Raw genomic sequence first — 27,077 nt, forward strand, 5'->3', positions numbered from 1 at the left:
ACATTATGTAATTGCAAAAATTCACACACTACATAAAAATGTATGTAATGTATTTTCTTTTTTATAACATAATGGATTTCAATTTCATGTTCCTAGATAAAAGTTGTATAAGGACACTTGGAATATACATTTTCATTTTGTAATATTGCTATTTTGATCATAATGATAATTTTGTAATGATTTGTATAACTTAACAGAAATACCCAATTTTGCATGGAAAAAGTTAGTACACCTGTCCTTTAGTCACTACATCAGGTGCATCACTTCATGTCAAGTACACGATCAAGTACAAATTTGTTGAACCAAATTCAAGAGTCTTCTTCCTTTTCTTTCGTTTGTTCCCTTCAGGGGTCGCCACAGCGAATCATCTGCCTCTATCTAGTCTAGTTAGAGTAAGGTCTGATTTTTGTTTCAACAACACTATAGTTTGTAGTAATCATAGCAGTTGCTTGTATACAAAGCAAGTTGTATTACACTCACTACTATCACCTTACTTTAAAGGACAAAATCTTGACATCCCTTCAGGATCCTTGTCTGCTCATGAAAAGTTGCCAGCTGGCCAACTAATGCAATATTTTATTTCTTTGACTTAGAAAATTGCTGTCACTAAAAGCTTTTTGCAGCTTATTCTCGGCTAATCCATCCAAAAGAAGTGTCCATATCTGCCTTCGTCATCCTCGCACAGTATAATGAAAACTTGGCAGCTGTTGCGCATTTAAAAGCAACGAAAATGGACATTACACTCTTGACCAGAAAGTTACAGTCAATCTACTAATCAGCTGTCTCTTATTCTCATTTATTCTTCCAGCCTCCGTCGTTAATTCTCTCCTGATATTACAGTTCTATATACTGGAATCAACTTAATGGTTCAATCAAACTCTCAGTGAGCATTTAACATCCTTTTTGCAGCTTATTTACATCAGAATGGACTGTTATTAGGCGGATGTGCCCGAGAAAGATAAAACTAGTGGAAAATGAATTATGCAGAGCATTATGGTAATTACTCTGCTTTTAGTACAGCAACTAAAGGCCAAGGCCGAACAAAGGATTTATGATGTGAAACCAGTAAATGTTATTTGTGTGTGCATTGTGCCACTAGAGGGGGCTTTATGGTGGTTTAGCAGATGCTCATGGGAGGTAATTTAAGGAGCGGATATTGGGCCTTGATGTTGATTAGCACGAAGAGCTTATTATTTGTTGTCTAATCTCTGATTACCTGTGAAGGCAACACACTGTTTGAAACGGAAACACTGTGGAGTTTGTAAATGGCACAAACTGATTTGGGATTTATACTCTGATTCAGAAGGCTGCACACCGTTCATTTATCACTGCTAGACTCGTTGCAAAGATGCAATGTGTCTCTTTACTCCAGCACAATAGAGTGCTGTCCATGTGGCTTTGCTTTTTAGCTTTATTATTATTATTATTATTCCAAGAATCACTTTGGCTTGAGGAACGGGGTGTTAGAGGACCTGGGGGAGAAGCTAAAACCCTCTGCTGGAACATAATCAATCATCGTGCCCGATTTATAATGAAACTCAATACATGTTTTTGCTTCTCGTTTTTTCTCTCCCTGTGATTTATTTGGATTTTTCTATCAGTGGATTGTAGAGTCAAGTATCATTTGATGCAGCAGTAAAAGCATCAACAGACAAATCTGTGCACTAAAATCACCAGCCACTCCTCTTCCATTCTAGTGCGCTCCTTCACCATCAATACTTCAAAAAAATACACAGACAGAGAGGATGTCACTAATGTGGATTCTCATGTAAAAGACAATTTTTGCACCACTTTTTTCCATATAGGTTGATATTTAATTTTAACATAAAATGGCATTTGAAACATTGCACTGGATTTGATTTTACCTACTACTACTACTATGGCCGTTCATGTCGAGTGCGACGAACTGCTTTTGATTTTACCACATTGAGTAAAAGTGGGTGTTACAAGTATTACTGGTGGTTGTAGAGGAGAGGTTGAAAAATAAGAAGTCGTTTGAGAGATGTAGCGAGTTACTACATTTTGGAAAATAGGCAAAAATTGTTTTGTTTTATTTTTATAAAGTATGCATTCAGCAAGGACACATTAAATTGTTCAGAAGTGAGAGTAACAACATTTCTAATGTTACAAAACTTTATTTTCATTAAAGAACCATGAAAACAAATGCATCATGGTTTCCATAAAAGTATTAAGCAGTTAAAATGGTGTGTGTATATATATATAAAGTATATATATGTAAATATATAAATAAATAAAAAGATCTCCCTCACATCTCCTCCTCACCCTATTGATGGAAATGAGAGCGGGAGAGAGAGATGTGAGGGGGGATTTTTCAGGCATGACTTTTTACTGCACTGAGTCGAAGTACTCACAGAAGTGCTATTCCGCCATACATTATAGTTGTCCTATTTAACCCGCTAAGAAAAGCACCACATTTTATTTTGTGTCACCATACTAAGGTCGTTCAACTATTTATGTAACTGTATTTAAATTGGGAAACCCTGAAGGTGTTTGGTCGCTTCTAACTTGATCTCTGTTCGGTACCATAGTGAATGAACTGGGCTTAGTGGGCTAAGCTAAATGCTATCAGATCGTCACCGCGCGTCAGAGCGAAGTGCACGCACTGAGACAAAAGAGAGGTGTGTATTAACTGGGCTTAGTTAAGGGAATAACAGTTTAATATGAAAAAGCGGTGAAGTATCCCTTTAATATGATTGACTACCCCCTTTCATACATTTGAGCAGTAGATACATTTACTATAATTAATAAGAGAGTTGTCACATACTGTATTTATGCTGTCCTATTCCAGTGACTATACAATCAGCAATATTAACTGACAACCATTCTGCTAATTCCAAGACAAGGAAAGAAGACTCTTCAATAAGTACAACATAAAAAGACAACATAAATAGATTGCTGTACAGTTAACTTTGAAAACAAGTCTTATAATCTTATGCAATTTTCCTCCTTTTTTAATTTTTTTTTTTTTTTTGCAGTATAGTGCTATCGAATCTTTTACACTGTGCAACACAAACGCTCACTGAATGAGGTTTTCTAAAAGGGGAGTATCAGGATCAGAATCATAAAGGAGTGATATAAGTTCATAAGTGGTGATATCTTATAATGTCCTGTGTCTACATCCGCCCAAAACTCAATAGTGTGACAACACATCTAAGAGAGTGTCTGATCCCCCACTTCTCATTCAAAGCTCAAAGAGATCAATGCAGAGCTCATGGTGAGGCTGCCTCTTTCGGTTTGATCTTCATTCTCTGTTCTCTAGCCTTTTAATTCATACCGCCATCTTTCTTTTTCTCCCTCTCCCTGTCCGGCTCCTCGATTGTAACCTTGCTCCTGGTGATGGCCCTCTCACTGGATGAAAAGCAGCAAACTGGAGCCCTTTAGCTTTATTGGTTTTGATCTCCGGCTTCTGAATATTGATAGAGCATTGGTCGTCCAGAATCTCATCCACTGACTTTTACACGTCTCATTTCTGTTTGCACAGTCTTATTACAGCTGCCTTTCTCCATTATATCACTCCTGTCTGTTGAAGTCAAACGGTGTTCGTCTATCCTGTGGTCTGCTGCTTTTCTGGTCCATTCTGTATTCCTTCCAAAGAACTTTAATATTTATTAAAATGTTGATAATGTTTTGATCGTGCAACCTAAGAATGACACAACTGCAATGTTTTGTATGAAAAATGTACATTATTTATATAATGTAAAAACGTAATTTATTAACATTTATTTATTACCATAAATAAGCATACTTGTTTCAAATGTGTATCTTTAACTGAACAACCTGTATTTTTTAGATTTAGTGATTTTATTGAGTGAATGATTTATGAGATTGATTCAAACCAGTGTGCTGAATTTTCAGACATTTTGTTTGTGAATTGGACTACACTGGATGTGACTTTTTTATTTTATTTAAAGCACAGCATACACATGCAATGTTATGTTAGAAATAATAGATAATATAAAAAAATGAATGTATTATTAAAATGTATCTATTTATGTATAAGGTATTTATTTATTGAAAATAATTAATTGAAAAATGCATATTAATTATATGCATTAATAACCATTAATAATAATAATCATAAATAATCCGTTTTTATTTGGATTCTGTTGGATTTTAATTTGTCAATTTTTCATTGAAAGAACTGAAGAGTAATTTACTTGTGAATCGGATTTCACTGGTTGCACAACAGAAATAGAAAATATTAATTTCTGTAAATGTGTCCACGTTCTCTGTGAAGAATTTCACTAGATGGTGCTTTACCCTACTTTTAACCTGCTAAATGCCATTCAGGCATGCTGTGGCACTGGAGAAGTGAAAAATTCACTACTATGTTATTTTTTTATAGGTTATAACAACTTCTACCCTGTCGTTATTGGCTTCCTCATTGTTGATTAAGCATCCCTAAAGAAAGTTCTCCTATTGCTCTTGTCTCATACTATCTGCCAAACACACTGGAGCGTGTTCACAAGTCAACCCAGCATTGTGTCTGCTCGTATAAATCACATGTGGAGCACTGACAGTGTTTTTATTTATTTATATTTTTAGGGTTTTTTTGTTTTGTTTTTTGTGTGTGACTGCTGGAGCTTGTGTTGAAAGGAGGAAAGGGAGAAATGTTGGTCATTATTCTCGGCTCTCCACTGTGCCTTGCCAGGCTTGTTTTGACAGAAGAAGCCTGGAAAGCCTTTGCCCATTTCCCTGTGCATGTGCATACTCGTTTTTTAAATCTTACATAACTGCATGCGTGCTCATTTCCTTCAGAACCTCATATGACCTTTCTCGCTTAAATGACTTCAGAGCCAAATTAACAGAAGGGACGCCTTTTAATTTGAATGCCTAAATTAAGTGCTTACCTTGACCGTCCTTTCAGCCGTTTTTGTTCGCACTGTGCAACTGCTCGAAGTTTGACATTATACTCCCAGCCGCTGTGAATTCCTCACTTCTCTAGAGTGCCAGAGCAGGCTTGAAGCGCTTAAGGTAGCTGTTAGCCAGAGCGGTATTCTATTAGCCGCACAAAGAGGCGCCTTGCGGGAACGGTAAAGGGGAAGTGATTGCACAATAGCAGCGCTGGCCCTCATAATGTTCCATTAGAAAATAAATGGCCCTTGTGTGCTTTTGGTGGCCTTGCGCTTTAAGTGTCTAGACTGAGCTTGCGTCCAATATTTCTATTAAAGGCAACCTAGGAGTTGTGAGGTGTTTCTTACTTCTCCTGCTAAATATGACCAGGGAGAATGTGCTTCAGAGGGTCTGATTAACACCAAGTGTACCCAGTGTGGTCCAGATGAGATGGCTGGTGTGCTGAGCTTACATGGGAGCGAACTAAGGGAGGGCTTGAGATGCTTGCATGAGTGCTTTTGATTCCAGATTTAGCACCACTTAAATCAAATTTGAATATTATTAGTTGAGTATTAATTTGTTGTGACTGTGCTTGGATCACTCTTTTTATTCCCTTAACAGTATGGTGGTCTGAAGCATGAATAGATCTTACTGATGCTTCTTTTTGGATATAATGAGCTGATTGGAAATATTCTATTTTGACCATGTTTGGAATAATTAGTTTTTTTTAAATGTTTTTGAAAGAAGTCCCAGCATATTAGTATAATTTCTCAAGGATCATGTGACAGTGAAATGTCATCACAGTAATAATTACTGTGTAAAATAATTGTTATATATATACAGACACACACAATATATATATATATATATACAGACACACACAAAAAAGAATATATATATAAACATATATATATAAATAAATAATAATAAAAAATTATTTCTTTGTTTACAGGGTTGCATCAGACACTTCGATGCTAGATGAGGAGTCTTTAACTCTAAATGACCCTAGCCATCCAGTCTCAGCTGCAGGAGAAAGGACACAAGGGGCATACCTCACTGTGCCGCCCAGCATGCAGAGGAGTATCCAGAAATACAGGGAGAACCATGATGCCTTCCTGTGCCTGGTATCACATGAGGCTCTGGGGAGCTTCAATCCCTGGGCAATAGCAGACAGGTTTGAATCTAAGGATTTATTTTTTAATAAAACATATCAATCAACACTAAAATGTGGAATGAACTGCTAAATCCTATATCCTCATCCTTAGTTATATATATACCGATGAGGCATAACATTCACCTGTTAGTGGGTGGAATATATTAGGCAGCAAGTGAACATTTTGTCCTTAAAGTTGATGTGTTAGAAGCAAGAAAAATGGGCAAGCGTAAGGATTTTAGTGAGTGTGACAAGGGCCAAATTGTGATGGCCAGTCGACTGGGTCAGAGCATCTCCAAATCTACAGCTCTTATGGGGTGTTCCCGGTCTGCAGTGGTCAGTATCCAAGGAAGAAGCAGTGGTGGACTGGTGACAGGGTCATGGGTGCCCAAAGCTTATTGATTCATGTGGGGAGTGAAGGCTGGCCTGTGTAGTCAGATCAAACAGACAAGCTATTGAAGCTCAAATTGCTCAAGAAGTTAATGCTGGTTCTGATAGAAAGGTGTCCGAATACACAGTGCATCGCAGTTTGTTGCGTATGTGGCTGCATAGCCGCAGACCAGTCAGGGTACCCATGATGACCCCGTCCACCGCCGAGGGCGCCAACAGTGGGCACGTGATCATCAGAACTGGACCAACGGATCAATTAAAGAAGGTGGCCTGGTCTGATTAATCACGTTTTCTTTTACATCATGTGGATGGCTGGTTGCGTGTGCGTTGCTTACCTGGGAAACACATGGCACCAGGATGCACTATGGGAAGAAGGCAAGCCGGTGGAGGCAGTGTGATGCTTAGGGCAATGTTCTGCTGGGAAACCTTGGGTCCTGCCATCCATGTGGATGTTACTTTGACACGAACCACCATGGAAATGGTAATCCCAGGTGACTGTGGCCTCTTTGAGCAGAATAATACGCCCCGCAACAAAGCAAAAATGGTTCAGGAATGGTTTGAGGAGCATGAGTTTGAGGTGTTGACTTGACCTCCAAATTCCCCAGATCTCAATTCAATTGAGCATCTGTGGGATGTGCTGAGCAAACAAGTCTGATCCATGGTGGCCCCACCTCACAGCTAGGTCTTAAAGGATCTGCTGCTAACATCTTGGTGCCAGATACCACAGCACAGCTGCAGGGGTCTAGTGGAGTCCATGCCTCGACAAGTCAGGTCTGTTTTTGCAGCAAAATGGGGAGCAACACAATATTATAATATAGGTCATAATGGTATGCCTAATCTGTGTATTATGGCATCAAAACATTTACCACAGTGCATGGTTTCTAAACTAAAACATTTTGACATTTTATGGCTTTCTCTGCAGTGTAAACTTGCTTTGTAGCTCATCAGGTATTGCACTTGTAATTCAATAAAATGCAAGCTAAATTGGCATTGTTACTTCAGAAAATGAATTTTCATCTCATGTTTGCTCTTGTTGTAACTATTGGATACTGGTTACTTGACATTTCAGGTTTTTTGGTAGCACTTTATTTTACAGTCCTGTTTCCTATGTACATACTATGTACTTATTATTGTCATTAAAGTAACTGGTACGAACCCTGACCCTACCCCTAAAACCCATGTAGTTACCTTATGAAACTTAATTTTGGGTATTGCAACTCAGTCTTTAGTCTTGTGAAATCTGAAAGTAATTTTATATTTTGCACCAGAGGCATGTTTTTCCAATAAGCCTGCGTCGGAAAAGGATCTTGCATGACTGTGTCATTTAGCTGCCAAATTTATTTACAATTTACATTTATTTGCCATTATTATTTTAAGTAGTGACTTCAGTAAACAACTGAACTCTGTGTGTATGGAAGCTGCAGTGTGCATGTGGCCCATAGACATCTAACCTAAATTAGCTCTTAGTCATTCAGCACTGATATCTGCAATTTCCTGACATATTTTCATTATGATTTTGCTTGTGCTTAAGACATGTTCCTTGATGTATAAACACTGAAAGCTCAGCTTTTCTATTTGCACCCAGAGCAACAGCAGATTAGTCATAAGCCCCAGCGTTTTTCCCACAGTGACACAGCTAGTAGGAGTTGAGATTGTTTACAGCCTCTTGGCTATAATGATCCTCGCACACGATGCCATTTTAAATGTAAATATTAGCTCTGTTTTTTGATGGGTGCTAATATAGAGCGTGCTCCTGTGCAAATGAGCGTCTTTGTTGCTCCACTAGTGCTCCTGCACGCCCACCCCACCATTAGCATACTTAACAGAATTTTTAAGTTGGTGCAATGCGGTGGATATTTATTAAGTCCTTATAGTCCACAGAGAGCACACTTTTAACAGCGGTGGGCAGAGCAACACAAAAACTAGAATCTGATCCTAGTGCTGAGGTCTCATTTGTCAGACTTGATCCTCGCACCATGGGCTGTGTGGGTGGTGAGAAGAAATGTTGCAGAAATAATTTACGGAAGCTAGAAAGCGAGGAATTGAAAAGTGAAAATATTTACCTGTGTGCTGCTGCTTGAAAAAAAAAAAGAATTATTGCAGGGATAAAATAAATAAATTGAGGGTCTATTTTTTTGCAGAGGTCAGTGTAGCAATGAAGAGACTGAATGGTTATTATTCCAGAGAAATAGAGAAGATGGGAAATGTCACGGCAATTAGTGCTGCTGCTGGGAATGGGTGCGGGCACTTGTCAGTCTGCAGTGCATTGTGGGTAATAAGAGCCTTGAAGGCAGTCAAGGCCTTGAGTGAGCATAGACTGTCTGGACTCTCTGGTTAGCTCTGCTCTTTACACTGAGGAATTTTAATACTTGCCCGAGAGGAGGAATTTAGATGATCTTATCACTGTCCTAAAGACATAGGAAGAAGTTTTTGCAATTTTTTTTGTACCTGACACACTGAGGAAGGCTGAAGACTGAAATGCATCGTGTAGTTAAAAACTGAATACATGAAACTGAAACACTTTTTATTTAAAACATTTTATCATTTATACTGTGGTATTGTATTTATTCATATTATTTTAATACCTTTTATTTTTAGATTTTCTGTTTTCTTTTTAATTTCAGTTTTTGTAATTTTATGTGCTTTTTATCCTATTTTTATTAGTTGTTATTATCTTTTTTATATATTTATATATCTTAATACATAACTCCACCATTTTTAGAAATAGGGCTTATTCAACTTCTTTCCTACATTTAGATATTTGGTCAAATGCATTTTTGTCTCTGCATGCATTGTTTTAGTTTGGCAGGGTCGCCGCTAGCTTAGCTTAGCATAATGAATGGAATACTATGTTGCTAAAAAAAAAAACACACCCACCTAATAACTTCTTGCGGCCTGCATATTCACAACAAGTACAAATAGAGATGCAGATTAAGACTAGGCGATTTCCTAGGCAGATATTGACTTGGGACTATATTATGGGGAAGCACAGGTATCATGCAACACATTGCGATCGCCTAACAGTGTGATATCTCTGCACCCTAGATTTTGTATTATCCGATATCCACCGATCGGATAATACAAAAATAATATTCCAATCAATCGCGGGTGGATGAGAAATAAATCATTGTTTTTGTTTGATAAAGACGTTTACGAGCCCTGTCAGAGAATCATTCTGGTTGCTGTTTTTAAAACAATCCCTTTCCCTGTAGAAAATAGCCTATTACTGATTAGCTATGATGCTTTTGAATGTAAAAGGGTATTTGGCCTCAGACAACAGTATAAAAAAATTTCATTAAAAAAAGCCAGTACATGACACCTTTAAAACATTGATAGTGGTCTGTTCAGATCTGTCAATCACTTTCCAGCTCAGCTTATATACCTTATGCACCATAGAAACAAGGGTGCAGCCATCTTTAGAATTTTGTGTTTGAACAGTTTTTCTTTGGCTCCGTCTTGGTCAGCCATCGACATGCCTGCGCCTTCGGCTCATTCTGGCTCCGCCTTGCCCCCAGCTTTGCCGCTGTCCTTGATCCCACTGTCTCAGCCTCTGCCCTCTGGACTCACGCCTCCACCTTGGATGGTCATCTCTATGGCTCCTCCTCGGTCTCCTGGATCATCAGCTACATGTGGGTTCATCGGCTCCATCTGGGTCTTCATCTTTGGCTACACCTCTGTTGGTTGTCCCCAGAGAGTTCTCTTCCATCAAGTTGACTCCACCAAGGCTCATCCCTCCTTCAACTCCACCCTGGGGCCTTGTCCTGGCTGGTCCCTGGTCCACCACCTGGCTTCTCCTGCTTATGGCTCCTCCCACCTTCCACGTCTACATGGACTGTTTCACATTTCCTTTGTTTTTCTGTTGTTTGCTCCATGCCCACCTCCCAGACACCCTCCCTCCCTTCCCTTCCTTCCCTTCCTCCCTTCCCTTCCTTCCTTCCCTCCTTCCCTCTATCCCTCTTTCCCTCTTCTATTGGAGTTTATTACAGCACAAGGGGAGAAGAACATTTTGCCTTTCCGGGAGGGGGCAAACTGTTACATGTCTGCTGTTTTTGTGTTTTTCATTGTGAACTAGTTTTCCGCTGTCAGTCCTGATTAGTCATGTCTTTCACCTGTACCCTGTTAATTAGCTCCCTCAAGTGTTCCAGTCAGGGACGTGCACAGGATTTTTGAGGGGCAGTTGCTCTGACCTAAAAAAGGGCACCCCCCCACCATCTGTCCACTTACATATTATTGTTATTGCCATTATCATTATTATTTCAATGCCCCCTAGTGGTATTTATGTTCTGCTCAGGAAAAATATAATAGGTGGGGCTATTTTTTTGCAGTGGGGTCTGGGGGTTTCTCCCCCAAGAATTTTTTTTATTTCGTAGATGTGATTTCCTGCATTATGGTGCGTTTGAGGCCATTTCCCTTGCCTATACCAATAAAGAACTCAAACCAGTCAATATCAATAGTCTAATAAAAAAAGACAATATTAATTTAACTGCCATCAACAGTTTAAGATCGATTTTGGGGACCCCAAGCAAAATGGCTAACCTTCTATAGATAAACGGTTAATGATTAAAAAAAAATTGTAAAATTTTAAGAAACCATTTTTAAAACATCTATAAACATTACATAGATAGACAGACCAAATATTCCTAACACTTTGTTAAGGGTTACTAGTTGGTTTGCAAACTGTCTATAAACATTATCTGGATGGTTAGGCTATTATAAAGTTGCAACAGATGACTAATACCTTGTTAAATATTTAATAAACAGTAACAGTAAAACATGTGGGTTGTCCTGATACTGTACTTCAAAATGCAACAGTGTAAAAATTTCCACACAGAATAAAGTAACTGTTCAAGATCCATTGGTAACTTATAAAAATAATATCATATTTACATAAACTGTTTAGTATATCCCGACACTAGCACATTAAGATAAGTTATGGGAAAAAAATCATGTTCCTCTGCCTCTTTCTGGTTAAATAATGTTTATAATAATAATTAATGCTATATTAACTATTCCAGGTTATTTATGCATAGCATAAAAATAGTTAGTAGCCTATAGCATGCTATGCCACTTTCATCAAAACCTATTACAAAGCTATAGCAATTTTAGGTCATTAAAAACGATAAACAGTTATTCTGGAACAGATCTGCGTCTTCCTTATCCCGTTAAAAAACATATTACAATGTAACCATATTCCGTCCGTTTGGAAAAAAAGTTGCACTTACTGTTGGTTACAGTCTATGGTTACAAGCAGCATTTGCCATCAGACAGGTAACGTAAGCTAACATAAACATATTTTTGCTAGCCTACCTGCTGCAAAATTACACCATTTTTGTACAAATAGAGTTATTTTATATAGTGTAATTTATCACTTACCACTATCTTGTTTTTTCTCTTTTTTCTTTTCTGGATTCCTAAAGCATAATTCCGCTTCATGAGGAGGTTTTGTATTTGCCGGCAGCAGAGCTCGCGTGGTTGGGTGGCTGCTGTCAGCGATGACTGAGAGGGCCCCCTTGAGGGGGATTCCGATAACAGTGTCATTGCACTTTACTGCATTGACTATGAAAGGGGCTCTCAAGCAGTTTGTCGTTGCATTTTATTCTTAACCTGTCGTTGTCTTGAGGCCCCAGGCCAGCTCGGGGCCCCAAGCAATTGCTTGACTTTCACTTTCGGACGGGTACCCGAATATGGAAGTGAATGAGGCTTTGCGATTTTTTTTTTTTTTTTTTTTGTATCTAGGCCTACGTGAAATTCTGCATCCATTGTACGATTTTTTTTTTTTTCACCTCGGAAGGGCAACGTGAGTCGAGAAGGGCATATGGGCAGTTGCCCGGGCAACCTGAGCAACCCCCCTGTGCACGTCCCTTCCCTGGTTCCAGTATTTATACTCCTTTGCTGCGTCCCAATTCGCCTACTTATACTACGTCCTAAAAGTATGTACTCTTTTTGTGAAGAAAAGGTATATACTTTTGAGTGTGTAGCAGAAAAGTATGCAAGCTTCGGGACATACTACTTCGCCATCTTTAACGGACTCTGTCGCTTAGTTACGTGCATCCCGTCACCGTTTATCTGCCCTGTCAATCATCGTCAGATTCGTCACAGTTCAAATCCTCCACATTCAGTTGAATCTCCTACCGTATCGGAGAGAAATGTAGCCGCTCGTTGATCTTCCATGTGTGGGTCTTTGTGGGTCAGAGACTCTCCTCATGTGTTTGCAGTTTAAATATAATGATGCATTTAAAAGTTAATGGCCAAACGTGTCATTAAAAAAGTTCACAATGCTGCTGCAGGTAAAATATAATGTGGACAACACTGAATGAATATATTTTTGACGGGTAAAATATTGATAGTTGGTCACTCAAACCCCTTTATCTAAACTTCTCTACTTAACCGTCGAACTCGCACAGCCGTCATGTTTGTAGTTTTTTAACGTTTTTTATCCGCGTTTGTAGTTCTAATTGAATCCTCGTCCAACTCGCAATGGGTTGTGGGCAATATCAGCCGTTAGAGTGCCCATCGATCCATACTACGAATTCGGACCGGAAATAGTAAACCATCCGGGAATCTTTGGAATACTCTTTTCAACATACTACGATTTGGGACATACTAATTCTATTTTCGAATACTATTTAGGATGGATATGCGAATTGGGACGCAGGGCTTGTTTCTGTCAGTCAGGGTTTGATCTTGTCAATGTTGAGGTGTGTTTTGTCCTGTTCCCTGATTTTTTTTACCTCCCTGTTTCTACATGTTTGCAGTGAAGTACTATTTCCTGGATTTCTTCGTCTTCATGAGCTTCTTTGATTGAGCCACCCATGAAAATATTCTGCATAATTGGATTTTTAAATAAACACTGACAAAAACTATACAAGTTTTAGGGCTAAATATGAATATATATAAAATTGATATTAGTGATCACCCGGATTTATACCTACCTATAATGTATTTATATAAAGCATTCAAAAGGCAATTTTGCTTTATATATGTCCTCAGCGCTTAAAGTCTGGCTTAATATGTCTGACCTTTCTGTGTATGTAGTTTTACCCATTCAGACAGGCCTTCAAGTACCACCCGCAAGAGCTGTGTTTGGGATGTTTGGGTCGGCGATGTGAGACGCGGGAAAGGGGCGTTTGCAAATATGCTGTATTTTTGTAATACTTCTAGGTGCCACTAGTGTTGCAGAAACGACATACTTTACCTTTAAGGTGAAGTTCACCCCATTTTTTGGAGTGAACTACCCCTTTAATGTAAACTGAGCAATAAGTGCTGTGAGATTGTAACTTTCTTCTCCTTTGTTTCCTTCAGTCTGGCTGATGAGCTAATGGCAGAGGCACTGGCTGATGTGGCGGCAGAGTTCCAGGATGTGTGCGAAGAGTATGCAGAAGCCGTTTTCACTTCAGAGTTCCTCCAGCCTGTGCAGTCGCCCACTACATCGGTGTCATAGAAGCTCCTCATAAACATCTTACAAGCAATGACATTTTAATGTATTTGGAATTCAAAATTGTAATATCCAGGTTTATATATTTGTATGTTTTTTTCCCCCACGAATTACGTTTTCATGCTTTAAATATACAACCTACTGGTTAGAGCTCAGTTTTTTACTCACACAGGCATTTCAGCTGTAATGTGAAACCTTAGTGGGCGGTCTGACTTCTAAATGCAAACAGATGCTTTTTAGCGCACGGCTAACAAATGTCACATCAATGTGTCATAATCCATGCAACATTCTTTGTGCATTAGTCGATGCAGTAGTTAGTTGCTATTCAGCATAAGCAAAATAACCTCTACATTATTAATGCCTTGCAAATTGTAAGACTTGCACTGTTATCCATAAATACTTCACACTATAGGATCTCTCACTTCCTCTTGAATGAGCATTATTGGAGGCATTAATGCTATCTACATCAGGATACAAACTTGTTGCATTGTAGACTGATTTCACATTCTAAACCATGTTTCGTTTCTCTATGTTAATTGTCTAAGTTTACTAAGCTTTCCGTATGTTGGCTGTGAGCCCCAGTGTGACAGTTTGTGTCAGGGCCTGAGGGGAGAATGGCCTCCAGTTGAGTCCAGATGTTAGGCAGGTACAGTATGCTGGGAATGTGCTCGGACAGGACACACAGGCCCTGAGTGCACTACTAATCTTTACAAACATTCTTTCCATAGGGACTGTGTGCAAAAATTACACACCCCTACATCTCTTACATAACCAAGTAAGGCTATAATAATCAGAAAGTGTGGAGTTAAGGCATTAAAATAAGGGTCTGTGTCTTTTGTTTGGTTTTAAAAGTATTGGTTGTCCTATTACTGTTTAATTGTAATGTAGTGAGCAGATTTTAGGGAACATTTTTAATCTGTCAAGCTGCAGTTTAAATCCCCAGATGTGAGTCACAGGTTTCTTCCATTTCTGTTCAGCAACATACTTTTTTTTGTGAAAAGTGCCAAAAGCAAACTAATAGCACAAATAACTGCATTTCCCATTAAATTCCAGGCATTGTGCCATGGAATATTATGAATGCCGTGACTTTACTGGAAAACAGGTACCGGTTTGGCATGCATTTTTGCTTGGTTGTTTTAAGACACCTGTTGAATTTGTATTATATTCATGATTTAATTTATAATGAAAATAAATGTCAATTTTAAGAATCTCACTTGCCTTGTACCCTAGAGAAAATTGCTTTTAAAAGAAAAGGTTTAAATTTATTGAATTTTTTTTTTTTTTTTTCATGTGTCAAGCTGGTGTAATCAGTGTTGTCTATCTTTCTGCTTGTCTGGCGTGCAGGTTGTTTCACTGCTGCTGCTTTTACCAGAAACTCGATGCAATGTTTGGAGTCAAAAGTGTTTTGTCATTGGGTTTCCTGACTGCTACAAATAGGCCAAGTCCCGAAAGGAGTGGGCTATTGCAACATGGGCAGTTTTGCCTGGAATTGAAAAACTATAGACTTCACCTTTATCAATAGTCATTTAGAGCTACTCGTGAACAGTTATTTATGATCCCTGGTGGGCAGAAATGCCATAGGATGAGCTGGAGTTACGTGACAATACAAACACAATTTCCATACAGACATCTGTTACATATGTTTATGGAAAGTGCACCACACTTGACCTTGATTTTGCCACTTTTTCTTCCTTTATTGACAGCTAGCACAAGACTATTTTTATAGTCATTACACCCCAACATTAATCAGCCAAAAGGATGTTGGATGTACTGTGACGGAGTTGGTTATTTAAAGGCCCGAGGAGGAATCGCGACACCATGATTTATGAACAAGCTAACATTTTGCACAGTCATCTTACTATAGGACTACAGAGATATACTGCCATTGGCAGGGGGAAGATATTTATATTTCTGTTTTCTTCTGCACAGTCCCTTTTGCACTTCAGCTTTCACAATGCAGTTACTCAGTTTGCCGGAAGGCCTGGACTGTGGTCCCTCAACTATACAACTGTTGTTTTGTATTAGCTGAAAGTTATTTCAGAAGTTTTGAAGCACTTATGGGAGTAACCGAGTGCATGTCAATGTTGCAAGGCTCTTGTTGAAAGTTTTCCTGTGGTTTCCTTTATCAACAATTTTAACTCTCAGAAGAGTCGTTCATCGTTCTTCAGTTGTGGTGACAGATTCTGTCATGTCACTCACTTTCAGATGGTAAAAAAAAACAAAAAACAAACAGGACCTGCAACTTACTCAGCTCCTATAGGACACCATATGTTTTAACACCTCCCCCCCCCCCACCACACACACTTTTTTTTGTGAAATGTGGGGACATTCCATTGGCACAATGGTTTTTATACTGTACAAACCGTATTTTCTATCCCTCTACACTGCCCCTACCCCTAACCTACCCATCACAGGAAACATTCTGCATTTTTACTTTCTCAATAAAACTCATACTTTTGAAAAATGGGGACATAATGTAAATATTTCACCCTCCTTTTAATACCTATGTCATACCCATGTCATTATAGGCTACACATTTGTGTCCTGATATTTCACAAACACACACACACACACACACACACACACACACACACACACACACACACACACACACACACACACACACACAATCCACAGATAGGCCTATAAACTGAACAAATTTTAAAGACATTTGACGAACAGAAATTGAATTAGCCTATGAGTCCCTGAACCTCAGCCTCGTTTCATTACCTACAAAATGGCGCATTGCGTGAAATAAACAAATCGGTAGTTCATTTAGGCTAGTGTATTTTTGTAACGATATACAATATTGGACAAAATTACAGAAAATATTGCAGGCTATTTAAAGTTTAAAAATGGCTACAAATGTTAAAGTTAATCAGTAAAGTACCTAGTTTTCATTAGCTAGCTATCATTGACTTTTTTTAGGGATCCACACATTTATGGATTTCAGCATGCAATTATTTTAAGTTAAAGGTAAGGCTCAAACGTTCATAATTGATTATTTATCAGTGCAGCACTGATACATGATATCTTAACTGTGTAATGTCCTTAAGTAGGCGCTAGAGTAATATTATTGATTTAAATAGGCTACGTATATGAATAAATAACTTTCTAATGACGGCGGGTGGTCTGAAGCCTGCATTAATGCGCTTGGCGGTTTCCAAGTTGACTGCAGCTCGCGCAGAGCCACTGGAGGCAGTCGAACATCACACCTCGAGCTCAACAGGAGGAGAGGAGGACAACAGCAAAGTCTGCACACATGCAAACAGCCCCAAGTCCGCGCTTACTTCAACACAAGGATTTATCTCAGCGTTAATGGATAATCCCACCTCCGCGTGTCATTTCCACTGCATCTTAAAACATGAAACGCGCCTAGACTTTAAATCGCTTCTACCGCGCGCAGACAAGGACAGAGGGGAGAGACGTGCGTACTGTCCAAACTAACTGCAAAGACGCAGGATGGCTAAAGAGACCAGAGGGAAAGGTGAGAGAGAGAGAGATGTCTGTGTTGTTGTATGTATGTGATGTGACATCTCCTGGATTGACGTGCAGCTGCGGTATCTCCGCAGAAAGAGTGGACAGTCAGTTTGCTTTCTTCACTTTCAGCGTCAATCTGTTGGAATGCGTGTGATGAACCAGGGCTGTGTCTCAAAACCGAGTGAGCTGCCTATCTAGACAGCGTTTTAGGGCGTCATGGGCTCATTCCAGAGAAACAGTCCAGTCGTTGGCTTCTTCTAATCTTCGTCTTAACATGTTCTCTCAAAAAAAGTGGTCTTTTTCTAAAAATGTAGAATGTTTTTAGGATCCAGCCAGGGCAGGAGTTGTCATCCAATATCTGAGGCAGGGACCCTCTACCCAGACTTTAAGGCAATCCAGGGAGCCCTAATACAACATAGATTGTAGGTTTTATTGGTAGTTTTTATTGGTAAAAAAATGTATTGGTAAAAAGTTATTTTGTGTGAACACCATTGCTTCATGTTAAGGCACAGGAGTGTTATTATGTTGGGTGCTATAGAAATAGGCTACTGATTTATTAGAAGACCTGATATTAATTAAGTAGAAAAATTGGAATATCAGTAAAAATATATCAAATTCTCTTTGGGCCAACTATAATAATTTTCATTAATGACAAATGTCAAATTTAAAGTCTTTTTTTTTTTGTATTTCAGTTTACAGGCCCCTGCAATAACTTTATGGACTCACATGCAGAATATCTAGCAAATTATATATTAGCGTTTTTATGAATAGTGTCATAAAATAGTGTATATGTTTATAAGACATGAATAAATGTTTTATTCATTTTATTCATTCATCTTGACAATGCAGCCAATGTTGTGGTTATAAATCTCATTTGAATGTTTGTTTCTTCTAGATGGTGGTAGAATATTACTGTCCATTTAATTAATCTTTGACATTTTAAGAGCCCAGCTGGAGAGTGTTGATCCATTGGTCGGCCTTTTTCCTCCTCCGATATTCTTAAATCAGGGTATTTTTAATAAGAACAGTATAGTGTGAAAACAAAATGTGGTCTTCAAAAACCCACAAGCTACTCACAATGTTCTACATGGAAAGGGGTTGAGAGAGAGTTTTGTCTTGTCTCTGTGCATCCTGTGTAGTATGCATCACGTATTCAGTTTCTTACCTAAAGGTGAATTGGCCAGTGACATAAATTGTCAGATGTTTTTTATTTATTTCAAGACTCCTTAAATGTTAAAAGCGGCTGATGGGAGAGATGGAAAGGTCTCTCTGGAAGATATATATTCTGTAGGAGACTGATATGTTTACTTTGAGTCTAGAGCTGAGTGTTGCTCTGAACATCTCTGCATACATAATCTGTTTATAGCAGCACATCCAGTCCAGCATGTCAGAGCAATTATTGATCTGGAAGGAAACTTACCCTTTACATTTTATGATTCTAAATTATTTCAAATGTCAGGTAATGTGGTGTCTTGCAGTATTTCTATAAGTTTATTGATTATGTGAGTCACATTGACTGCTGAGGCATATGTAAGCAGAGATTTGTTTTGAGGACTCTATTGATTGTATTCTTTTAGATACTCTATTTTTTTCCAATGCAACTAAAGGGATGGAACCATATACGTGTACACATATCTATGGATGGAACACTCAAAAATCAAAATGGATGTCATTTACTCTTCCTCATGTTGTTCCAAAACTGTATGAAATATGTGAAACATAAAAAAGAAGAACAACAACATTTCAAAATATCTTCTTTTGTGTTCATCAGAAGAAAGTAAGGCACACAGGTTTGGAATGACTTCAGGGTCAGTAAATCATGGCATATGTGTTTTTTTTTGTTTTTTGTTGAGGGGGTGGGGGCTGAATTATACCTTTAGTATGCAGACACAACTATTAATATCATCAATTAATGGTGTGAGTTTGGGACTATCTTTTTTTATAACCAATGAGGAGTGTTCAAGAAAACAATCTAAAAACAATCACCATTTTAGCTATTTTTTTGTGAAGCTGGTGGTCCAAAATGACACTTCTCTTAATCAAAATCACCTTTACAAGGAAAAAAAATGCTAATTTTCAAACATGATTATGTAGATCAATGATCAGTCTCTAGGGGTCAGGAAACCGGTGAAGAGAACGTCAGATCTTAGCCTCGAGTTATCCTGTCAGTATGTTTTGTAGCTTATGATCATTTTTTTTAACAGTTTTAAGTGGTTTGTTAGGACGTGAAGCTCACAGCATGTGTCATGTGTTTTGAACGTGAAGCTCTCTGGGATATTGGTGTGACAGCCTGTCATCCATGTTGTATTTCATTTAAGTAGAACAGTTTCCATAAGTTGGATAGCGATAACAACTGTAGACTACTAATAAGCTGCCATAGGCATTACACCTCAGGCATGTTTCTAAATCAGCCAAGAAGTTATCCTCTCTCTGCTATATAGGAAGTCAAGGCAGTATTTGTTTTTTTTTAAAAATGGGAATGTGTAGTTTTACAGACTCCATTGGTTTGGGAGTTTCACGATTCTTAGTTACTGAATCAATGTTGTTGTGGGTTGGATGGGATGGTGGATTGGTTGAGTACATGTTATTGCCATCGAGCACAGTGCACTTTTTTTTTCAGACAAACAAACAGAAAATTTTATTGGATAGTTAAGTGCTAGTATTTATTGGTAAGGTGCAGTTGGAAAAGATTTGTCTTAAGATGGTTTTTGAAAATGGCTACAGATTCAGCTGCACAAATTGAGATCGGCAGGTCATTCCACTAGATGGGAACAGTCCAGGAAAAGGTCCGTGAGAGTGATTTCTTGCCTCTTTGGGATGGAACCATAAGGTGTCGTTCACTTTCAGAATGCAAGCTTCTGGAGGTTGTATAAGTCCGAACAAGCAAGTTTAGGTATATTCGTGCAGAGCCAGTGGTTGCTTTATAGGCGAGCACCACTGCCTTGAATTTGATGCGAGTGGCCATTGGCAACCAGTGCAGTCTGATGAAGAGATGCGTTATGTGCGCTCTCTTTGACTCGTTAAAGACCGCTCTTGCCGCTGCATTCTGGATCAGTTGCAAGGTTTTGATATTGCATGCTGGAAGCCCAGCTAGAAGAGCATTACAATAGTCCAGTCTGGAGAGAACAAGAGCTTGGACCAGGAGTTGTGCAGCTTGTTCTGATAGGAAGGGTCTAATCTTTCTAATGTTGTATAAGGCAAATCTGCAGGACCGGGCTGTTGCAGTAATGTGGTCAGTGAAGTTTAACTGGTCATCAATCACAACTCCAAGGTTCCTCGCTGTCCTGGAAGGAGTTATGGTTGATAAACCAAGCCGAATGGAGAAATTCTGCTGAAGTGCTGGGTTGGTTGAGACAACAAGTAATTCTTTCTTTGCAAGATTGAGTTGAAGGTGATGCTCCTTCATCCAGTCAGAAATGTCAGTCAGGCAGGCAGCGGTATGAACACAGACCGCAGGATCATCTGGTTGAAATGAGAAGTAGAGTTGTGTCATCAGCATAGCAGTGATAGGAGAAGCCGTGTTTCTTAATGACAGAGCCTAATGATGACATGTAGATGGAGAAGAGAAGTGGTCCAAGCACTGAGCCCTGGGGAACCCCAGTAGCTAGATTATGTGACTTAGACACTTCACCTCTCCATGACACCCTGTAGGACCTACCAGAGAGGTAAGACCTGAACCACTGGAGAGCAGTTTCTGAGATACCTATCTTCTTAAGTGTTGACTGGAGGATCTGGTGGTTAACTGTGTCAAAAGCAGCAGACAGATCCAGCAGGATGAGCACTGAGGATTTGGAAGCTGCTTTTGCCAGTCTCAGTGCCTCAGTAACCGAGAGTAGGGCAGTCTCAGTCGAGTGGCTGCTTTTGAAGACGGATTGGTTGTAGTCCAGGAGGTTGCTCTGTTCAAGAAACATAGAGAGTTGATTGAACACAACTCGCTCAAGTGTCTTTGCAATGAAGGGCAGAAGAGATACCGGTCTGTAGTTTTCTAAAAGTGCTGGATTCAGAGAGGGTTTCTTAAGCAGTGGGTTTACCCAAGCCTGCTTAAATGCTGTGGGAAAGGTTACCGTGTGAAGAGAAGTGTTGACAATGGGAGTGAGTGCAGGAGTAATTGAAGAAGAAATGGCCTGAAGGAGGGTATAGGATCAAGTGGACAGGTAGTAGGGTGATTGGAAAGGATGAGTTTGGAAATATCTGCCCCGGAAAGCAGAGAGAAGGATTGGAGCATGTGGGTGTTAGTTGTTGAGATGTGCGTGTCAGATTGTGGTGAGGAGAACTAGCTGCTGATGAAGGTTGTATTTGTGAAAAATGCAAAGGACCTCTGGGATGGTTTGCTTGACGTGTGAAAGCAATCCGACCCAATGTACCAATGAACCACATTCATAAAGAGAAATGTGCTATATAAATAGCAGTAGTGTCTTGATTCACCTTAAAATGGTGTGTAATTGTGCTGTGTAAATGCAGTGTATAATTTAACAGCGGAAATGAAGGCTACATTCGTATTGTGTTAGCTTGTGTCTCGACAGTTATAAACAGTGTTGGGGAAAGTTACTTTGAAAAGTATTGCATCACAATATTGGGTTACTCCCTTAAAGGGTTAGTTCACCCACAAATGAAAATTATTTCACTAATTACTCACCCTTATGTCGTTGGACTCCCGTAACACCTTTGTTCATCTTCGGAACACAAATAAAGATATTTTAGTTGAAAGCTGATGTTTGAGAAAGGCTTCAGAAAGGCCTCCATTGGCATTCAGTACATTTCCACTGACCCACTCACAAGACCCATAAAAGGCACTAAAGACGTCGTTACAAAGTCCATCTCACTACAGAGGCTGTACAATCATTTTACAAAAAGCTGAGACTAGTTTTTGTGCACAAAAAAACATCAAAATAATGACTTAGCGGAGCCCCTTCTCTTCTGGGTCATGTATGACGAACGGCGGATCTGCGTCATATTCTTGCGCATGCGTTGAGTTCACGTCAATAACTTGGTGGATAAAGTCGTTATTTTGATTTTTGTGCGGCACAATAACTATGTTCATCACATTTTAAAATGATTGTACAGCCACTGTAGTGAGATGGACTTTGTAACGATGTCTTTAGTGCCTTTTATGGGTCTTGTGAGTGGGTCAGTGGAAATGTACTGAATGCCAATGGAGGCCTTTCTGAAGCCTTTCTCAGCCATCAGCTTTCAACTAAAATATCTTTATTTGTGTTACAAAGATTAACGAAGGTCTTACAGGTGTCCAACGACATTAGGGGGAGTAATTAATTAAATAATATTTAATTATTGGAGGTTTGGAGATATTCTGATTTTGATTTCATAGATTTTATTAATTTTGAGGAATACTGAATCGTTGTTGTTGTTTTTTTTTTTTTTTGCAAATGAGTTTAGTAAATGCACGCTCACATTGAGCTTTGAAATACAATAACCATCATGTTTAAAAAGTAATCTGATTACGTAACTCAAGTAACTTGTAATGTGTTACCCCCCAACACTAGTTATAAATAAAGCCACAATAAGCTCAGGGTGCAAGCTTCTCAGTCATCTTGATGGATAATGCAGAGGGAACTGCTCAGACCCAATAACAGGACAGTTGTAATTGCATGTGACTTGCATAAACACATTGTGGTACATTTTGAAAGGTTGCCTTAACACTTACATAAAAGAAGAAAATATTACTTTTTTCCATGAGAAAGTATATATTTCTAATCATCTTAGGGAATTAGTCACCTTTGAATTTGAAATGAAATGTTTTTAAATGAAATATGATTTTTATATTAACCAAATTAGCAGTTATGACTATCGGTTTTATTATATCTTATTAAAAAGTTGCATAATATTATCCTAAAATGTTTTTTATTTTTTATTATCAATTTCTTTCTTAGTCAACATTGACTTCAGCATATATTATTTTGGAATCTTTGATTGTTCAAACCTTTGGAGGAACATTTGGAGGTCGGACCTCTTCCAATTTTAATTGTGTACCTGCTATATATTTTATTGTTGATGCTCCTTCTCTTTCGGCCAGGAGGATACAGACCTTTAAATTAATATTAGCATTTATTCTGTTATTTAAAAGCTATATTCTTTCAGCAGAAGAGCCCCAGAGTGCATCAAAAGAGGTTTCAGCAAGTCAAACCATCATGTCATGTTTGTCTGTAATTCTAGCTCTGCATGATCTCAAAGCTTCAAAGGGGTACGATTTCCCTCTGCACAAAATTCATTTCATTGTGCGCACAATCCATCCATGTTGCCTTTCTTGGAAAAAAAGAAGGCTTTCTGGAAAAAGAGATCTAAGAACGCATCTCTACTAGGAATTTATTTACATGCTGAGGCTGGTGAAGGTCTCTGTAGAAATGGTTCACAATACAGTTACAGATGTAAGAGGTAGCTGTTTCTTCACATTATTTCTTGAAATATTAAAGCTAGTAATGTATTGTTACATGTTTCATATAAACATATAGCCTTAGGGTCATAGTGGGTGCACCAGTGATATATATATATATATTTAATCTTAGCCACTCAGGAAGTGACCTTTTAGTGGCAGATAAGCAAGCAGCATTTCTGTGTTAGTTCTCAAAAACTCATTTTGCGTGACTTTGGTTGAGAATAAAAACTGGGAATACTGATTGTGTTCTTCAGTAGTAAGACTGAATTGCAAAGTTTAAACCAATTAACGTGCTCCTGAATAAGGGAGCTGTCTGTCCTGTGGCGTCCTGTGATGTACATTCAAATGAGAACCATTATGTTTCTTTTTTTTCTGTTTTGTTTGTTCTTGTTTCCTGCTAATTTTTTACTGGGTTTTTGATTGAATTGAATTTTGTTTTGATTGTGTCGCATTGCGACACTATATCTGTGTAATGGCATTTCAGCCAATAGTGTGGCTGTCAGGTCGTGAGTCTCAGATGATCTAGCATTATCTCACAGCAAACAGCATGTACTTTGGTTTCACGTTTATTTTGTTTGTTGCTTGGTTTTTGTCACTGAGAAAATGAAATTCTATTTTTATCCACACCCAATAATTCAGCACTTGCTGCACCCACACAGTATAGTGCGAAATCACTGTTATTCCCGTTAAAAACATCAAGGACGTTTATACTTGATGAAAACTCATGCATTTGTGTAACCCAGCAAAGCAGAATAGATCACCAAGCATCTTCTAGATCGGTGGCTCCCAAATAGGGAGACCATGCATGGATTGATGCATGACAAGAAAATGTGCAATTAAATTTGATTTAAATGTTAGTTTAAATCTCTCTTATTTCCTTTACTGATCAGATTTTTGGGTCCTTCAGATCTGCAAGGGATTGAAAAAAGGGTTGCCGTGTTGTACTGTTATGTACTATATTCTACTATATACTGCAATTATGGGTATGACGATACACTTAGCTCACAAGGCGATTGGGGTACTGATACCGATTAAAAAAAAGTCTGATATCGATATACCGGCCACTATTTTTCATGTGTACATTATGGTAGAGTACCAGTCAAAAGTATGGACCCACTTTTCCATTGGAGTGCCCAAACTTTTGACTGGGACTACTGTATATGATTTCTCAATGTTAAGTTAATAGATACAACAGAAAAAAACATAAATTAAATAAACTGTTGTTTTCAGGTTTTTTATAGGTCTAATCTAGATTTTCAGGTACAGAAATAGTAATCAAATGTCAAATATCACTTCATAATCTTCACTGTATAAATATATATTAACCCCTGTTAAAGTTATTCAGTTAAGAGCCATTTTCTTGTCTTTTGTTACCGCGTCTATTATGAGAAAACACTTCCCTGCCATTGACGAGATTTGTCCACTGGTATACCCCACTGGCACTATTACGCTTCTCCTGAACAAGTACAGAATCTGATCAAAACACAGGCGAAGAAGAAACAGGAACAGAGTGATCTCTTATATGCAGATAATTATGAAAAATGACGGGATTATCAAAACTTTTTTTTTAGACATAACAGACTGTTTATGATGATACTTGAGAAGACTGGCATTTTGACATAATTTTGTGTGAATATTCGCACGTTCATATTGGTGGCATATCTGCGGCATATATGCCGATGCGGATATATCTGTGACAGGCTCATATCGGCCGATAAAATTGGCAGACCGATAATTTAACTAACACTACATTTTAAAGAAAATTTAAAGAAATAAACAGAGCAATTCCAATAGGGTCCTCCTCACACCATCGGGGCTCAGGCCCTAATTACCAAATATAACTTGAAAAATGTTATTCGACTGTAAGTCGCAAAATGCAGCTAATTTCAAATAATCCAAGCACTGTAAATGCCACAAACTGTACTCTATCATGCTGATATCGTAAGATGTGTCTGATATCGCAAGCAAAAAATGCAATGCACATGACAGAAGATCACGTCCTACCCCAAAACAAACAACTACCATCCAAAGTTTGGGGTCAGAAAGATTTTTTTTAAACTGTAAGGATGCAGTTTTGGTTTCTTGAGCACCAAATGAGAATGATTTCTGAAGGATCGTGTAACATTGAAGACTGTATTGAGAGTAATGATTCTGAAATTTCAGCTTTGCCATCACAGGAACAATTTACATTATACATTTTTTTTCAGTAGAGATGAAAAAACTAAAATAATTATATATATGTGTGTGTGTGTGTGTGTGTGTGTGTGTGTGTGTGTGTGTGTGTGTGTGTGTTTGTGTGTGTGTGTGTGTGTGTGTGTGTGTGTGTGTGTGTGTGTGTGTGTGTGTGTGTGTGTGTGTGTGTGTGTGTGTGTGTGTGTGTAAAGCTATAAAGAAATCAACTTTCCCTTGAGCTTTTAATATATTAAAGGTCATGGTAATATAAGAATATCCTCTACATTTTAGAGCTGAAAGCATCTCACTGAAGGAAGGAACGGAGACGTACGTACGTCGATGTGATCTCAATTTGTCGGTCAGTTCCGACGTACGTCGAACGTGACCGACTGAAAGGGAACTTCCTTGTTAGTCAAAGAAAATTTTTTATAGACACCAGGCCCAGAAAACGATCTTGTGCTTCATTCTTACGTCATAGCACTACGAAACACACACCTCTACAGAACGTCTAATCCAGTAGCCCCGCCCAACGACTCATGGAGGTTATCAGCTCGCGCTAGCCTAGCTCATCAAAACCCAGCGTTTAGGAGAGAGTCTCAAAACCAGTGTAGAAAATAGCCTATTACTTATTGGTTATGATGTTTTTGAATATAAAAACCACACAGACATCATTAGTTGACTTCAGACAACAGTATAAAAAAATAAAAAAAGCCAGTTCATGACACCTTTAAATTACAGTAGTTAAATTGATGTTAAACTATAGTAATATAGCCTTGGGGATGGGAAGCATAGGAGAATTACCAACCCCAAACTTTTGAGCGGTATTGTATATGACCTCCATGTTTATCAGTTTTGTTGACAGTAATGAGTAATCAGCACTGTTGACAAAATGTCGACTTAGCAATTCGTTTTTTAAATGTTAGTGAAATTGGTATTTTGGTTACGACATGGTGTACAGTACATGTTCTCTTCGTTGGAAGTTGTGAAACTACGACAAGTGATGGCAGGTTCGTCTTGGGCAGGTCAGTCAAATGAAAGATTTTGAGCCTTATAGAAACCGTGTATCAACATGTAGAAACCTTAAACCTACCTGATATCTGCAAAAATTCTTTCCCTTGCTAAAACCAAATGTCTCAGTCCCATTTTTCTCATGTTCTTTAGCTGTTAATAAAATGCTTAGAAGCTACCTGACACCTCATTAC

The 27,077-nt window shown here is 38.5% G+C and overlaps 2 protein-coding genes across 4 annotated transcripts in view; both read left to right on the forward strand.

Moving 5' to 3' along the window:
- kiaa0753 (KIAA0753 ortholog) overlaps window positions 1–15,030 on the forward strand; it is a 30,034-nt gene extending 15,004 nt beyond the window's left edge. Inside the window, exons 16-17 of one of the 2 annotated variants that reach the window (XM_067450589.1) lie at window positions 5,807–6,028; window positions 13,700–15,030. In XM_067450589.1, the coding sequence (XP_067306690.1) occupies window positions 5,807–6,028; window positions 13,700–13,838 (361 nt within the window). In that variant the 3' untranslated portion in view covers window positions 13,839–15,030. The remainder of the gene's footprint in view (window positions 1–5,806; window positions 6,029–13,699) is intronic. The other variant, XM_067450588.1, reaches the window with a different exon arrangement.
- A 1,992-nt stretch (window positions 15,031–17,022) lies between these two features.
- The window catches only part of pitpnm3 (PITPNM family member 3), a 110,125-nt gene continuing 100,070 nt past the window's right edge, over window positions 17,023–27,077 (forward strand). For both annotated transcript variants that reach the window (XM_067450590.1, XM_067450591.1), the window contains exon 1: window positions 17,023–17,319. In XM_067450590.1, the coding sequence (XP_067306691.1) occupies window positions 17,295–17,319 (25 nt within the window). In that variant the 5' untranslated portion in view covers window positions 17,023–17,294. The remainder of the gene's footprint in view (window positions 17,320–27,077) is intronic.

Source organism: Pseudorasbora parva, chromosome 8 (genome assembly GCF_024679245.1).
Source record: "Pseudorasbora parva isolate DD20220531a chromosome 8, ASM2467924v1, whole genome shotgun sequence".
NCBI lineage: Eukaryota > Metazoa > Chordata > Actinopteri > Cypriniformes > Gobionidae > Pseudorasbora > Pseudorasbora parva.